The 15,261-nt window shown below is 49.7% G+C and overlaps 1 protein-coding gene across 2 annotated transcripts in view; it reads left to right on the top strand.

The window, feature by feature from the left end:
* Positions 1-2,298: 2,298 nt before the first annotated feature.
* FA2H (fatty acid 2-hydroxylase) overlaps positions 2,299-15,261 on the top strand; it is a 64,167-nt gene continuing 51,204 nt past the window's right edge. The window contains exons 1-2 of one of the 2 annotated variants that reach the window (XR_014514318.1): positions 2,299-2,374; positions 4,362-5,066. Coding sequence is in view for 1 of the 2 variants with exons in the window: in XM_083452955.1 (XP_083309081.1) it covers positions 4,770-5,066 (297 nt within the window). In the remaining variant the exon portion in view is untranslated. Of the gene's footprint in view, positions 2,375-4,361; positions 5,067-15,261 lie in introns of those variants that run through there. The other variant, XM_083452955.1, reaches the window with a different exon arrangement.

The following is a 15,261-nucleotide window of genomic DNA, read 5'->3' as shown; positions in this document are numbered from 1 at the left end:
TTATTTCTACTTGTTTTTTTTTTGTTTAGTTTTAATGTATGATTTTTCCCATTGTGCATTAATAATAAATAAATAAATAAATAATTTTTAAAAGTAAAGAAAAAAGAAAGAAGACTCCATTCGGTGTAAAAGACGGTGTGTTGGGGGAGGGGAACCTACGGCTTCTTTATATAAAGTTTTCTTCTCTACATTTATGATTCAGCAACTCTCCCTTGAAATGCTAGTTCAAGTTATGTATGTACAGGTTAAGAGAGATGTAACTGGATTGCAGTTATGGAATATAATGTTAAATGGAACTCTGTGTGTGTAAAAAAAAAAAAAAAGGAAAAAGAGAGGGAAGCTCTATTTTGCAAAAGGTTTACAAAGGAAACTTAGAGTTGATTCTTCCCCATCCTCTATTATCTACGGACTGAACTGAATAATGCTGAAAGGACTTGGAATTTAATTTAATTGGAAGTATATTTGCTGATCTTTGGCTGAATGGAGGGATGAAAGGAATCTGCGAGCTTGATTGTGGATGGAGGACTTGACCTGGCATGTGTAACAGAGACTTAGCCACTCCTTGGTTTGTGGAGTACCTCAGGGTGCGATACTCTCCCCGATGCTTTTCAACATCTTTATGCGCCCCCTCGCCCAGCTTGTCCGGAGTTTTGGGCTGGGTTGCCATCAGTATGCCGATGACACCCAACTCTATCTGTTGATGGATGGCCATCCTGACTCGGCCCCAGACACACTGACCAGATGTTTGGAAGCTGTGGCTGGATGGTTATGTGGGAGCCGGTTGAAGCTAAATCCTTCGAAGACAGAGGTCCTGTGGCTGGGACGGGACGATATGGGATTGGGGGGGCAACTCCCATCTCTTGCGGGGGCGCAATTAGTGCCAGCACTGTCCGTTAAGAGTTTGGGTGTAATCTTCGACACCTCCCTTTCCATGGAGGCGCAGATTTCAGCTATAACAAAGGCGGCATTTTTCCATCTCCGCCAGGCTCCTTACCTCTCTTGCCCTGACCTAGCCACTGTGATCCGCGCGACGGTCACCTCCAGACTGGATTATTGTAACTCGCTCTACGTGGGGCTGCCCTTGAGACTGACCCAGAAACTCCAGCGGGTGCAGAATGCTGCAGCGAGACTCCTTACGGGGTCTTTGCTGCGAGATCACATTCACCCGGTGCTATACCAGTTGCACTGGCTCCCGGTGGAGTACAGGATCAGGTTTAAGGTGCTGGTTTTAACCTTTAAAGCCCTATACGGCCTAGGACCCTCGTACCTACGGGACCGCCTCTCCTGGTATGCCCCACAGAGAAACTTACGGTCTTCAAATAAAAACATCTTGAAGGTCCCAGGCCACAGAGAAGTTAGGCTGGCCTTAACTAGAGCCAGAGCTTTTTTGGCCGTGGCTCCGATCTGGTGGAACACTCTGTCACAAGAGACCAGGGCCCTGTGGGACTTTACATCTTTCCGCAGGGCCTGCAAGACAGAGCTGTTCCACCAGGCCTTTGGCCAGGGCACAGCCTGACTCCCTCCCTCGGCAATCTTCGCGGAGCTCTGGCCCAATGGTTGCCAGTGGCTTGAATTAATTAATTTCATAATGAATGATTTTAGAGTGTTGTTTGTGCTGTACTTTTGTACTGTTTTATTGTTGTTAGCCGCCCTGAGCCCGGCTTCGGCCTGGGAGGGCGGGATATAAATAAAATTTATTATTATTATTATGAAGCAGATGGGCCTGTCTTAGCTGCTGCTTGTCCACCAGGTTTCTCTTACACACAGCAATCCAGGTCATGTGGGTGGGGAGGGAGGGTTGCAGTGATTTTAGGAAACACTAGCTTGCATCAGGCGTCCTACTGGGAAGACCCAGTTCTCTGACTGCACGTTCTGGAAGTTGGGCAATAGGGGCAGTACAGGATTCCTTTTGGTGTACCGACCTCCCTTCTGCACCAAGGATTCCCTGCCCGAGCTGCTTCAGGTCGTGGCGGATGTTCTCCTGGAGACACCTAGTTTGGTTGTCCTAGGGGATTTTAACATCCATGCCGACACGACCTTACAAGGGGCTGCTCGGGACTTCGTGGAAAGCATGGCCTCCATGGGGCTGTCCCTGAATAAGTTTTGCCCAACTCATAGTTACGGACATGCCTTAGACCTGATGTTCACCTCTAGTGACATGAGTGATCTGACACTAAGTAAAAGTGAAACAAAAGAAGTGCCATGGTCAGATCACTTCCTGGTGCAACTGGACTTTTCCATGACCCTTTCCCTCTGCAGGGAGGCGGGACCAATTCAGATGGTCCGCCCCCACCACTTAATGGATCCAAATGGTTTCCAGAGAGTGGTAGGGGATGCTTTATCCCATGTTGATGGCCTTTCAGCTTATTCCCTGGTGGCCCGCTGGAATGCGAAGTTAACCAGGGCTATCAACTGTCTGGCTCCAAAGCACCCTCTCTGATTGCATAGAGCCAGGACAGCCCTGTGGTTTTCTTCGGAGCTGAGGGCAAGGAAACAATCACTGAGACAGCTAGAGCGTCAGTGGCAGAAAACTCATTCTGAATCTGACCGGACACGGGTTAGAGCTCAACGTCATTTTTAGACCCGGCCAGTATGGCCAACTATCGCCCAGTCTCAAACCTCCCATTCTTTGGCAAGGTGATTGAGTGAGTGGTTGCTGAACAGCTCCAAACACGCCTGGAGGATGCAGACCATTTGAATCCCTTCCAATCAGGATTCAGGCCTCATCATGGGACTGAAATTGCCTTGGTCATTCTGGTTGATGATCTCTGGCGGGCTAGGGACAAAGGTGAGAGCAATTTCCTAGTTCTGCTGGATCTCTCAGCGGCCTTTGATACAATCGACCATAACATTCTTCTGGACCATCTAGAGGAGCTGGGAGCTGGGGGCACTGTCATACAGTGGTTCCGCTCCTTCCTCCTGGGCCCTGTCCAGAAAGTGGTGGTGGGGGATGAGTGTTCAGACTCCTGGGCCCTCACTTGTGGGGTGCCTTAGGGTTCCGTCCTCTCCCCCATGCTTTTTAACATCTACATGGAGCCGCTGGGAGAGATCATCAGGGGGGTTGGGTGTCCATCAACATGCAGATGATACCCAGCTCTACCTCTCTTTCAAATTGGAACCAGTGAATGCGGTGAAGGTCCTGTGCGAGTGCCTGGAGGCGGTTGGAGGATGGATGGTGGCTAATGGATTGAGGTTGAATCCTGACAAGACAGAAGTACTGTTTTTGGGGGACAGGGGGTGGGCTGGTGTGGAGGACTCCCTGGTCCTGAATGGAGTAACTGTGCCCCTGAAGGAACAGGTGCGCAGCCAGGGAGTTATTTTGGACTCACAGACGTCCATGGAGGCGCAGGTCAATTCTGTATCCAGGGCAACTGTCTACCAGCTCCATCTGGTGCCTGCAGACTGTCTTGCCAGAGTAGTGCATGCTCTAGTTATCTCTTGCTTGGACTACTACAATGCGCTCTACTTGGGGCTACCGTTGAAGGTGACCCGGAAACTACAACTAATCCAGAATGCGGCAGCTAGATTGTTCACTGGGGGCGGCCACCAAGACCTACACTGGCTCCCAGTATGTTTCTGAGCACATTTCAAAGTGTTGGTGTTGACCTTTAAAGCCCTAAACAGCCTCGGCCCAGTATACCTGAAGGAGCGTCTCCACCCCCATCGCTCTACCCGGACACTGAGGTCCAGCACCGAGGGCCTTCTGGCGGTTCTCCCACTCTGGCAAGCAAAGCTACAGGGAAGCAAAGATACAGGCAGAGGACCTTCTCAGTAGTGGCGCCCACCCTGTGAAATGCCCTCCCATCAGATGTCAAAGAGATACACAACTACCTGACATTCAGAAGACATCTGAAGGCAGTCCTGTTCAGGGAAGTTTTTAATGTGTGACATTTTAATGTATTTTTAATCTTTGTTGAAAGCTGCCCAGAGTGGCTGGGGAAACCCAGCCAGATGTGCGGGGTACAAATAATATATCATCATCATCATCATGATTTTGGCTGTGAGTCCTGGAAGACCTGCAGGCATTTTTCCACCTGCGCTGGGGCGGGGGCGGGGCCGCAACCAGATGCTTTTGGGAAAAGCCCAAATAGGACCCAAGAGCACTTTCCCCACCGATGGTTCCAGCAACTGGCACTCAGAAGCTTCTCTGCCTCCAACCATGTAGGAAGAGCACAATCATCTTGGTTAGTAGCCACTGGGAGTCCTCGCCTCCAGGAATTTGTCTCCTCCTCCTTTAAAGCCCTCCAGCTTGGTGTCTCTCACCGCCTCCCGCAGGAGCGAGTGCCATAGTTTATGTTCCGAAAAAAACCTTTTCTCCCCACCCCCCAACTTCCCCCAGCTTCGTTGGCTGGTGGAACCAGCTTCGCTGGCTGGTTGTGGGGGAGAAAAACTTCTCCGCTCCCCGCACAAATTGTTTCAACTTCTTTTAGAACGTCGCCAAGTTCCGCCGCCCGCCCCGCTGCCCATCATGGGTGCTCCACCTCGCCCCGAAACGAAAAGGTCCCCAATGTTGTAACCGTGTGGCTTTTGGTCGCCATCCTCGGTTAGTGGGAAGGTGGATGGGCGTGGGGAGGGAAAAGGCGGCAAGCAGGGCGCTGCGTGGCGCCCGGAGACCAACGGGACGGGGCGTGTCCGCGCCTCTGGCTTAAGTACTCTTTGGGAAGCCTGGGCAGCAGCAGCAGCAGCAGCAGGTGCCTGGCTCAGTGCTGTGGAAGCCGTCGGCAGAACTGCTGCGCCGCCGCTGCCCTCGAGGATTTCGCTGCCCAGCCATGGCTCCTTCCCCGCAGCAGCTCCGCGGGCACACACGCGCCGAGATCCAGCAGCGCTGCGCGGCGGGCGAGTGCCTGGTGCTGGTGGGGCCCCGCCGCGTCTACGACCTGTCAGCCTTCGTGCGGCTCCACCCGGGCGGACCCGAGCTGCTCCTCCAGCGGGCCGGCACCGACGTGAGCACCCAGCTGGACGGGCCGCCGCACCGGCACTCGGAGAACGCGCGCCGCTGGCTCGAGCAGTATTACGTGGGCGACCTTGACGACAACGACCCGCAGCAGCAGCAGCAGCAGCAAGAGGTAACGCGGGCGCCTCCTCGAAAGCTTTCTCCATTCTTGGGGCAGGCAGGAATCCAACCGGGAAAGCCGCCCATGCCGGGCAGCTAGTTCTTTCGGAGGAGTTAATCAGTGGGGCGGGGACGGGCGCGCGAATTACAAACCCCAGTAAATATACTCTTTCTTTGTGGATGTTGAGTGGCGGAGTGCCTGAAGAAAAACAAGGGTGTGTGTGTGTCTATCTCTGGGTAGCCTGGAAAGCCAAGTTGTGGCTGCCAGGGACGTCCACAGGTGTTCAGCGAGCTGGGGGCATCATTATCATACCCACCACCACTGCAGTGGGGTGTGTGTGTAGCAGCACCTGCTGCCCCAGGTACACCCAGGTGGAACCATCAGCTGAGGGAATATGAGCAGTTCAGGGGGGGCAGTTTTGCTCTTAGCTGTAGCCAGGAGTTGTAGGGGGAGGGCATCATCCCTCATCATCCTCTATCCGGCTCTGTCTACTAGCAGATTCGAAATGAAATGTCTCAACAACAGTTGTTACATTCTTTTGACCCCAAGTGTTCAGAAAAATCTCTCAAAATCTTCTTACGAGGGGGCTGAGGGGGCAGAATGAACCCTTTGATATTTTCCCTCCAATCTAGCCATTATTATCCCTCCAGTTCAGCCAAATTGTGGTCCCCCACTCCTAGAAGCAAGAGCTAAGGGGGCGGATATCCCAAAAGGCAACTGGGGGCTGGTCTGGTCTGGCCTGGCCTGACCCCCCTCTGGCCTTCCTGTAATTTGAGTGTGGCTGGATGTGCATCTTTCACAACCCTGGAAGAGCCCTGTGTTGAAGCAGGCAGGTTTACTGGCAATGGGCAGTGCCTGTGCTGGGGCTGTCTTGCCCCCTTCCCCAATGGGGGGTGTTTGTGTGTGTTGGTTGAGCAATGCTGCAGGTGAGGAGCAGGAATGTGCTTTTACAAGGCTGTTCATTCCATTTTTGAAACATTCCCCTAACGGTTTATTTCCACATTTTATTTGAGCTTTCTCATGTGCCTCTTCGGGAACTATAGTGGAGCGTAGTGCAAGTTTAGTGCTCATTTCCATATTGCTTGCAAATGGGTTGTTTCTGGAAGCAAATGACACGGAATACCAAACTTGCACTATGTTGCAGTTCCAGAAGTGGCTTTTGTGTCATATGAAAGCTCGGATATAATGTAACACAGGTGTGTGTTGTGTGAGGTGAGGTGCCGTGGAAAACCCCCAAACTGCTACATGAATTGTAGAGTTGGAAAGGGATCCCAGGGGTCATCCTGCCCAACCCTCCCTCCAGAATGCAGAGCTCCAGTTGGGGCTTGAAAACCCAGCTGGGCTTGGCTGTGCCTCGATAGCACACTGCTCTGGTGACAGTAGCTCTAAGCAGGGCATTCCTTGATCAGGAAAGGCGTTGGCAAGTGCTGAAATTGTGATGCCATCAGCAAGGGTGGACGGAGGGCACCTCCTGTGCCCTTGGGAAACTTTATGGTTGGTGCTTAACTAACTTGTGGAACTCACCTGGGCAGCTTGTAATGCGCCGAAGGGTTAGGAAACTCAAAAGGCCTTCCCTGCTCCCGCTGCTGTCACCCACCCCACCCCAGATCCCTCAGCATGGCTATTGTTTGGGATAGTGGTCAAGCAATATTCAGAGGTCCTCCCCCTATGCACCAGAGAGACTTTTTGTCTGATTCTGTTGGGGCACGTGCTTACGCTTGCACAGCGAGTGAGGTTCCCCACCCCCCGTTCTGAACCTCTGATTTGCCAACGTTTATGGGGTGTGTGCAGGGACGCGGGTGGCGCTGTGGGTTAAACGTCAGCTCCTAGGACTTGCCGATCGCATGGTCGGCGGTTCGAATCCCCGCGGCGGGGTGAGCTCCCGTCTTTCGGTCCCAGCTCCTGCCCACCTAGCAGTTCGAAAGCACCCCTAAGTGCAAGTAGATAAATAGGTACCGCTTTATAGCGGGAAGGTAAACGGCGTTTCCGTGTGCTGCACTGGTGCTGGCTTGCCAGAGCAGCTTCATCACACTGGCCACGTGACCCGGAAGTGTCTCCAGACAGCGCTGGCCCCCGGCCTCTTAAGCGAGATGGGCGCACAACCCTAGAGTCGGACATGACTGGCCTGTACGGGCAGGGGTACCTTTACCTTTACCTTATGGGGTGTGTGCAAGGAAGGCACTTTTGAAGACAATGACTGTCTGCTGTCATGAAGGAGTGGTGCTTATGAAACAACATGTAATGCATGATGCTGCTTATCTCCTTGTCTCTCCTCGCTATTGCAGATCATGCCCCTAGTCCCTTAGTAAGTATTCAGCCTCTTAGGGCCATGATTGAAATGATGAGATAAACTTTGCCACAGTGTATGTGTTTCACAGTAAAGAGAGGTAGCTCCCCAGCAAGGCTGCCCTTTTGAGTAGAAGACCAGCATTCTTCTGCTTGGTGCTTTCCGCTCTTGTCATTTTCCTGCTGAAGATCACCCTCCCTAGACTGCTTTGCTCAATCCCCTTGCCACGATAAAAGCGCCTTTGGGAGGGTGCATGAAAACATCCACACAAAGAAAACATACCACCGCAAGTTTTTATTTTACACAAAAGCAGCAAAACGAAGGAGAGGATCATTTTGGTGTGCGATTTTGATCTGAGAAAATGGCTCTTTCTCCACCCACCCACTTATTTTTCTACTTGAGTCTGCAGCCTTCTGGGGCAAATTTATCTTTGTCCCCATTTTTTCACAAATGTATACAGAGTAACCTGCTGCTATGCAGCTCGTCCTCTTGGTTAATTTAGTGTTGGTTGCCTTTAGGGCACAGGTGAAAGGTGGGGCTCAGTGGAGGGATCCACCTGCAAACTGGATGCCAGAGCAAATAGGAAGCACCTTTGTATGAGCCAGCATGGCCAGGCCTGGGCTGCTAATGATTATCTGGGATATTTTGCCTCCCATGCTTGGGCTGAGCTCCCCTGCAAAGCTACACACTCCCCTCCACCTGCTCCCCCCCCCGACTTAATCAGGTTTCTGAGAAAGGACAGCATGGTGGGGCTGTCTGTGGAAGACCCAGCCTGGCGATATAAAAACTGAGCTTGCTGACTTGAAACGACAGGTACGCACAGATGCAAAACCAACTATTGGGAATCTTAGGTGATTTTGTTTTAAATGCATTTGTTCAGCTTCCCAGGACATTGCAACATTAAAATGCATGACGAAGGAACATTGATTGCAATCTTGCAGCAGCATGTTCTTGAGTGTTACTGAATTAATGTTAATTCATCAGCAGAAGGCGTGAGCCTTTGAAAAACTTTGATTAAAACATCGTAAAAGCCCTGTTGGATCAGAACTCTGGCCTACTGAGTCCTGCACCCTGTTCCTCAGATGCCCATTAGAGGAAATCTGCTAGGATCACCATGTGTCTGGAATTTCCCAGACGTAGCTGGGATCTGTCCATCAAAAACGGTGTCTGGATGGAATTTTCAAAAAGCGGCTGAAATGTCCAGGAAAACCCAGGCACATGGCAGTCCATATTGAACCCATATTTCCCTAAAAAATAGGTATAAAACTCAACAACCTTTGTGTCCAGATTTTCACTTTTTGAAATATGACAACCCTAAAACCTGCAAGCCTCACCTGAGCATAAGAGGGCTCTCCCTCCCTACCCCTGTTGTTCCTAGAAAATGAAAAGAAATGAGCCTGAAAGGGCAAGGCATGGGACAACCTTGTTGGTGTCGTCCCCCACCCAAGACAATATGGCCAAGTGGTCCATGCCAAGTGGGTGGGTGAGGCTTGGAGGGCAGTTTCTTTGAGTCTGCTCCTCCCGTATGACCAGTCTTTTAAGGGCTTGCCCATCGGTGGGTATTATGTCCTCTCTCCCACTCTTGACAAAATGTTGAGGTTTAGGAAAAGGCAGCAGAAGTGTTGTGTTCCTCCTGCAGGGAATTTTCAAGGTTCGTTAAGATGCCCTTGCATTGAATGGATAATGCTGCATTTGGGGCCTTGGTGTGAAGACCTGACCTCTGGAAAGACCTGTGGCCGAGCACCAAGGGGCCTTGCAGTTTGGAAAGCTCAGCTACAAATAAAAATAATAATGATAATGATAACAACAACAATTGTACCCCGCTCATCTGACTGGGTTGCCCCAGCCACTCTGGGCGGCTTCCAGCATATATAAAAACAGAATAAAACATTAAACATTAAAACTGTCCCCATACAGGGCTGCCTTCAGATGTCTTCTAAAGGTTGTATAGTTACTTATCTCCTTGACATCTGATGGGAGGGCATTCCACAGGGTGGGTGCCACCACCAAGAAGCCCCTGGGTTTGGGGTCAGTCCTTTGCTGGTGTAGGAATGCTTACCTTGGCTTGTGTGACTGGAAGAAAAGCAGCCAGGGAGGGACTGGCATGCCTGATGGCATGGCGTGCCAGATCCACAGGTGGGCTAAAGCTGAGGTGGTGGTGAGCCAGATCATGGAACTGGGGGTCCTTTCTGAACTGGGGGACCAGGGGTTGTGGTTGAAACTCTGGACTTAATAGACTTTTTTGCGGGGGGACAGTGGTCTTTAGATTGTCGTGTGTCTTCGTTTGCTTTCTCAAAATGCCCAAGCCAGGCCTGCTGCATTGGGGGCCCTCCTGCTCATTCTGCTGAGCGGTGCCCTTGATCTCCACCTCTAAAGTCCAGCCCTGAAAGTTCCAGAGAGGACAGGAGTTGAGGTCAAGGGTAGCTAAGAAGAGGAGCTAAGTGGTCTGTCCCAAGGAGCAAGGAGTACAGCTGGGACGGGACTTTCGCTCCAGACAAAGCAAAGTTCTGGTTGGGCAAAACTCCAAGCCTGACCTGGAAGTACTTGCAGCCATGCCAGGAAGAGCTGCTGGCTGCTCTGGGGCTTGGGGTCATGCTGGAAATTAGGAGGTCACCTCAGGCTCCTCTTCCCCTGCTCTGAATCCTTGAGTGGCTAGAGTACACCAGTTGCTGGAAACCACAGGAAGGCAGAGCGCTGCCCTTGTGCTTGGGCCCTGCTTGCTAATTCCCCGCAGGTATCTGCTTGGCCACTGTGAGAACAGATTGCTTGGGGCTGATCCAGAAAGCTCTTCTGATGTTGTTATGGCTGATGCTCAAAGAAGACTTCCTGTGTTCCTTCTAGGAGACTTGGGCATATACATCCTTGATTTGACTCAAGCTCAAGAAGCATGCCAATATAATGTGGGGACAGTAGCAGTAGTTGATGCCCAATTCTGGGAGAATTGTGTGTTTGAGTCTTCTGAACTGTTTGTGTGTGGACAGAATAGGTGCTTTATTCCTCCTGTGTAATGATTTATCTATCATACAGGTGTGGCCTTTCCTGTTTCGCCATCTGAGGCCTTGCTTACCAGTTGCTGCTGCTGCTGCTGCTGCTGCTGGTGGTGGTGGTGGTGGTGATGGAGCGCTTATAGGGACACTGCCCCATGGCATCTCACCATCTGAGGCAGGTGTTTAGGAGCAAGTTTCAGCAGCAACTTGACCTATGGCCAAATTCTTTATGACGGCTTGTACTCAGTGAGGCAAGAGCACATGGCAAAGCACCTTTCTCTAAAATCTATGTGTGGTAATACAGGGCCTTTGTTCCCCTCCAGGGCCTTTTGGGAGCCTCAGCCAGTCACTCCCTCCTCTGGGACAGAATTAGCTCCCTGCTTGTCTCAGCGCACCAGCGCTCAGTGCAGTGGGGCCCGAGGCACAAGGATGACGAGGCAACCATGCTTCTGCGAGACAGTGAAAAGGAAGCCCTCCTTCATGCAAGCACGTAGTTAAACTATGGAACTCGCTCTCACAGGATGCAGTGAGGGCCACCAACTTGGATGGCTTTCAAAGAGGGTCAGGCAATTTCCTGGAGGAGAGGGGCTGCTGATGGCTGCCTCTTGTTCTGAGCCTGCAAAGTGTGTAACTCTGCCATACAGATTAAATAAGAAACTTAGCAGCAGAGAGGGAGCAAATCTAGCTGATGTCAGCCATTGGGAAAACCGAGGGATTTAATCCAGAAGTGGAAGGATGGCAGCAAGACTTGGGCCAGTACCATTTTCTGATTCTGATTAAAATTGTTATTAGGATTGGAATAGCACTTAGTTTACTGCTGAATTTTGGATATAATGGAGATGTAAAAGATTTGAATTATTATAAAAGAGGCAGGAGGAAATGATTAACAATAGGACCCATAAATTAGCCTCTTGACTAATGATGGACAAAATGCAATCTTTCTCAATGTTTGTAGAAGCAAAGCTTGCTTCATTTTATGAGGTTCAGTGCAGCCATATAAAGCCTCCCCCCACTTTTAAACACACCCACACATTTCTTTGCTTGTAGGGCAAATAAAGAGCCCAGCATCTTTTAATTTCCTAGAGGTGTTGCCCAAGCATCCTCCTCCAAGGTCTCAGCCACCTCCCGGGGAGTGTGCAGGTGCTGGGCTCCGATCCCCTTCCTCCTGGCTGCCTGCTCGTGTCTTCTGCGCCTCTCTCTTCGCCATCTCCTTCCGTGCCCCGAGGCTCTCCTTGTCCCTCCACAGGCAGAACGAGTCCAGCGAGGTTTCGGGAATGCGCCAAGCCAGACAAACGAGTTCTTATTCTCTCCCCTTTGAAATGCCATTGATGATGTGTAAAGGCAGGCGATATGGGGAAGCAGCCACGGAGGCAGACCGAGCACAGCCTGGCACCAAGGGAGCGGCTCGCCAGCGGCGCTGGGGGCCACTGGCCTCGGTGACAATCGCCTTATCTTGCCCTTGTCAGAGCCCGACCCAAGAGAAACACTCCGCGGTGACATGGGAGGAGAGAAAGCAAACAGGGACCTCCTGCTGCTGCACAGCTAGCCTCAGGCGGTGCCTTGCAATGGAGCTTCTCGGTTATTCTCTGGGGAAAGAGCCAAAACGAATCAGAAATTAGGATGCTTGCATGTGCCTGCGAGTGCGTGCTCTCATGCTGCTGTCGGCACAGGGGGCGCTTTCAGTGAAAAACGACTGAATGAAACAAAGACACATTTTTAAAATACACATCAGAAGTCAGGTGCGGAAGGAAGCAGGTGTGCTGACAGGCGAGGGGAGGGGTGGTTTGGATTGCATTTGAGCCAAGCCAAGCTGCTCTTTCCGAAACGACACAGGCGTCCTTTGAAATTTGTACTTGCAATGCAGAAAGATGCATATCTAGGAAAACAAGTGTGCATTTTAAAAAACCACAACCCACAACAATATTAGTGAAATCAACCAGTCAGTCAATTAATTAAATTTCTATACCACACTTCCCTTGAAGACTACAAGGTGGTTTACAATACAAAAACCACAAAAATATATACCATAATAACAAGCAAAACCATACCCCCACAGTTTAAAAGGCCATAGATTGTTTAATTAGCCAAAGGCCTGGGAGAAGAGGAATGTTATTGTCTAATGTCTAAATATATGTAATGAAGACACCAGGCAAGCCTTCCGGGGAGAGCAATCCACAAAGAGTGCCCCGATGATTAAATAAGGTTAAAACGTATTGTATTATATTAGGGATGTCAGCCTTGCAAAAATGTGTATATAAAGAGAAGTTAGCACAAAAAATGTTGATGAATTGGCTTTTTTCCTTTTTAAATCACAAACTGATTTATGGTGGGGGTTTTTTGGGTTTTTTTTGTAATTCTGTCACTTTTCATACCACAAATGTTTTGAGGTCTTTTTGCCGCACGTTCTTTGTGCTACAGTGCAAGATGGCAATAATGTGCTAAGGTTAGGGAAGCATTGCAGAGCAACTAATAAAGCACAATGATGTGTGGATGGTCCAGTATAATTCCACCATTGATGTACTATAATTGCATCAGTGACACACTGCAGAATATACCCCTTCCCCTCGAAAAAGCCTATAATATGAAAAGTGACAGGATTTCTGCATAAAATTGTGGGATATTGCAGTGACTGGGAGTGAAGCTGTATTTGTGCCCAGAAACAGGTGCAAAGAGTATTGAAAGGGGAATTGTGTCTAACCACCTTGAATACCGTCAGAAATACCAGTAATCACGAATGCACGATAAAAAGAACCTCTGGAGGGATTGCTTACTGCAACATTTCCAGAAAACTCACATTGTTGGCTAAATGAATTGACCCCCACATTGTTCGCATTAAGGGGCAATTCAGGTGTGAAGGGGTTGTGGCGGTCCCATTGCTGTCCTTGATGCAATAGCCTGGATGTTTGAGGTAGGGGAGCTTATGCAGGTAGCGGTCTCTATGTGAGTCAGGTGCCTATACACAAAAGCTTCCTGTCCATTTGATATGATGCAGCCTTTCACCCGAATAATGTGTCTGGAGAGAGAGAGAGAGGTGGTGTTGGCAAAGGAGGATCCCTGCTGATCAACTGCAAATCATTTGCAGGTCTCCCCAGTGCCGGATTTATGTATAAACTATAGCTTAGGGCCCCAGTCTCTTGGGGCCCCCAAAAAATTTAAAGGAAAAAAACCCCTGGATGTACATTTCCAAAATATAAGATAAAAAACAAATAAAGCTTACATACAGGTAGAGCTTCATAATTATTTCACTATTAATATACTTCTTACTTGTATTTCAGTTCAACAATTACTTTGATAAAATACATATTATGTTATGTGCAAATGGCTTTAGATGCCTATTAGGTCCATAAATTAAAGGTAAAGGTAAAGGTACCCCTGCCCGTACGGGCCGGTCTTGACAGACTCTAGGGTTGTGCGCCCATCTCACTCAAAGAGGCCGAGGGCCAGCGCTGTCCGAAGACACTTCCGGGTCACGTGGCCAGCGTGACATCGCTGCTCTGGCGAGCCAGAGCCGCACACGGAAACGCCGTTTACCTTCCCGCTAGTAAGCGGTCCCTATTTATCTACTTGCACCCAGGGGTGCTTTCGAACTGCTAGGTTGGCAGGCGCTGGGACCGAACAGCGGGAGCGCACCCCGCCGCGGGGATTCGAACCGCCGACCTTTCAATCGGCAAGCCCTAGGCACTGAGGCTTTAACCCACAGCGCCACCCGCGTCCGGTCCATAAATTACCATACAGCATATATCCAACACAAAAAACAGCGACAATTTGTTGTTGACAAAGGACAGCTGGACATATAAAGGGCCCCATTGCCTTCAGTAGCTTAGGGCCCCATCAAACCTAAATCTGGCCCTGGTTCTCCCAGTCAATCCTTCACACAAAACACCTAAACCTAAATACAATAACAATACATAACAGGACACATAATATCCTTGCATCGTAACACTGAAAAGTTAATTATCAACAACAGCTCATTCGATTTATATTAACATTTAAGTAAGTGTGCAGTTTACGAAAAGGACACGTCAAAGAATCCCTTAAGCAGCTGGAAGGTTGGGTAAAGCAGGTGAAAAAACGCCAGCACTGAGCCTCTCCTTCCTTTGGAAACAGCTCCCTTCCATCTTCCATAGTCAGCTTGCGAGATGCCAGTTGGCACCTCCTAGCCCAGGCCTTTCTAGACGACATCTGCAACCTCACCTAACTCCAGGTTAGTTACAGTACTTCCTGGGAACATAGAGCAGGGGTTTTGCAACCCACAGCCTCCTAAGTTCTCCATCACTGGCTGGCTCATCCGGTTGCCCATTGTGGGACTTTGTCAACCCTAGCTAGATTTGCTTGGCTGCATTCTGACCATGCATTTAATTTTGATACAATAAACCGTGCAGTAAAGAGGCAGCAGCCACACACCCTCTCACACCTTTTGAGAGAAGTAAGCACTGCTGAATAATCCACTTTTGCAGCAGGGTTGATGAATTGTTGGTCATGCTTGCAACCTGCTCTTTCAGCTCAAACACTCACAGATTTGTGTGTTAGTGTGGGCTGAGGTTGTACCTCACACCCTCTCAGTCAACTCGACAGGACCCAGGATCAATATTTACGGTGTTTGACTCCACTCCTTGGTCGCGTTTCGTCATTCTGGATAGTTTTCAGTAGCAAGCATGTGAACGGTGCCTGGTTCTCTTCCTTGAAAAGAGAAGTGTACGTGTGTCTGTAGGGGTCCCTTATATTGCTTTTTATATTGCTTTAGTTTTATTAGTGCTCAATTACTTTTTAATGATGGTATTTCCTCCCCCCCCCCTTTTGCTTGTGATTTGTATTCTTTTTGTAAACCAGCTTGAGTCCCAGTCTGGGTGAAAGGTATGAAACAAAGAAAGAGAGAATGAATGAATGAATGAATGAATGAATGAATGAAGAGCCTGTTGGATCAGGCTAATAG

Source organism: Podarcis tiliguerta (genome assembly GCF_965153285.1).
Source record: "Podarcis tiliguerta genome assembly, chromosome: 8".
Lineage (NCBI taxonomy): Eukaryota > Metazoa > Chordata > Lepidosauria > Squamata > Lacertidae > Podarcis > Podarcis tiliguerta.
Note: the sequence above shows the minus strand (reverse complement) of the source record. Positions and strands in the feature narration are given on the sequence as shown.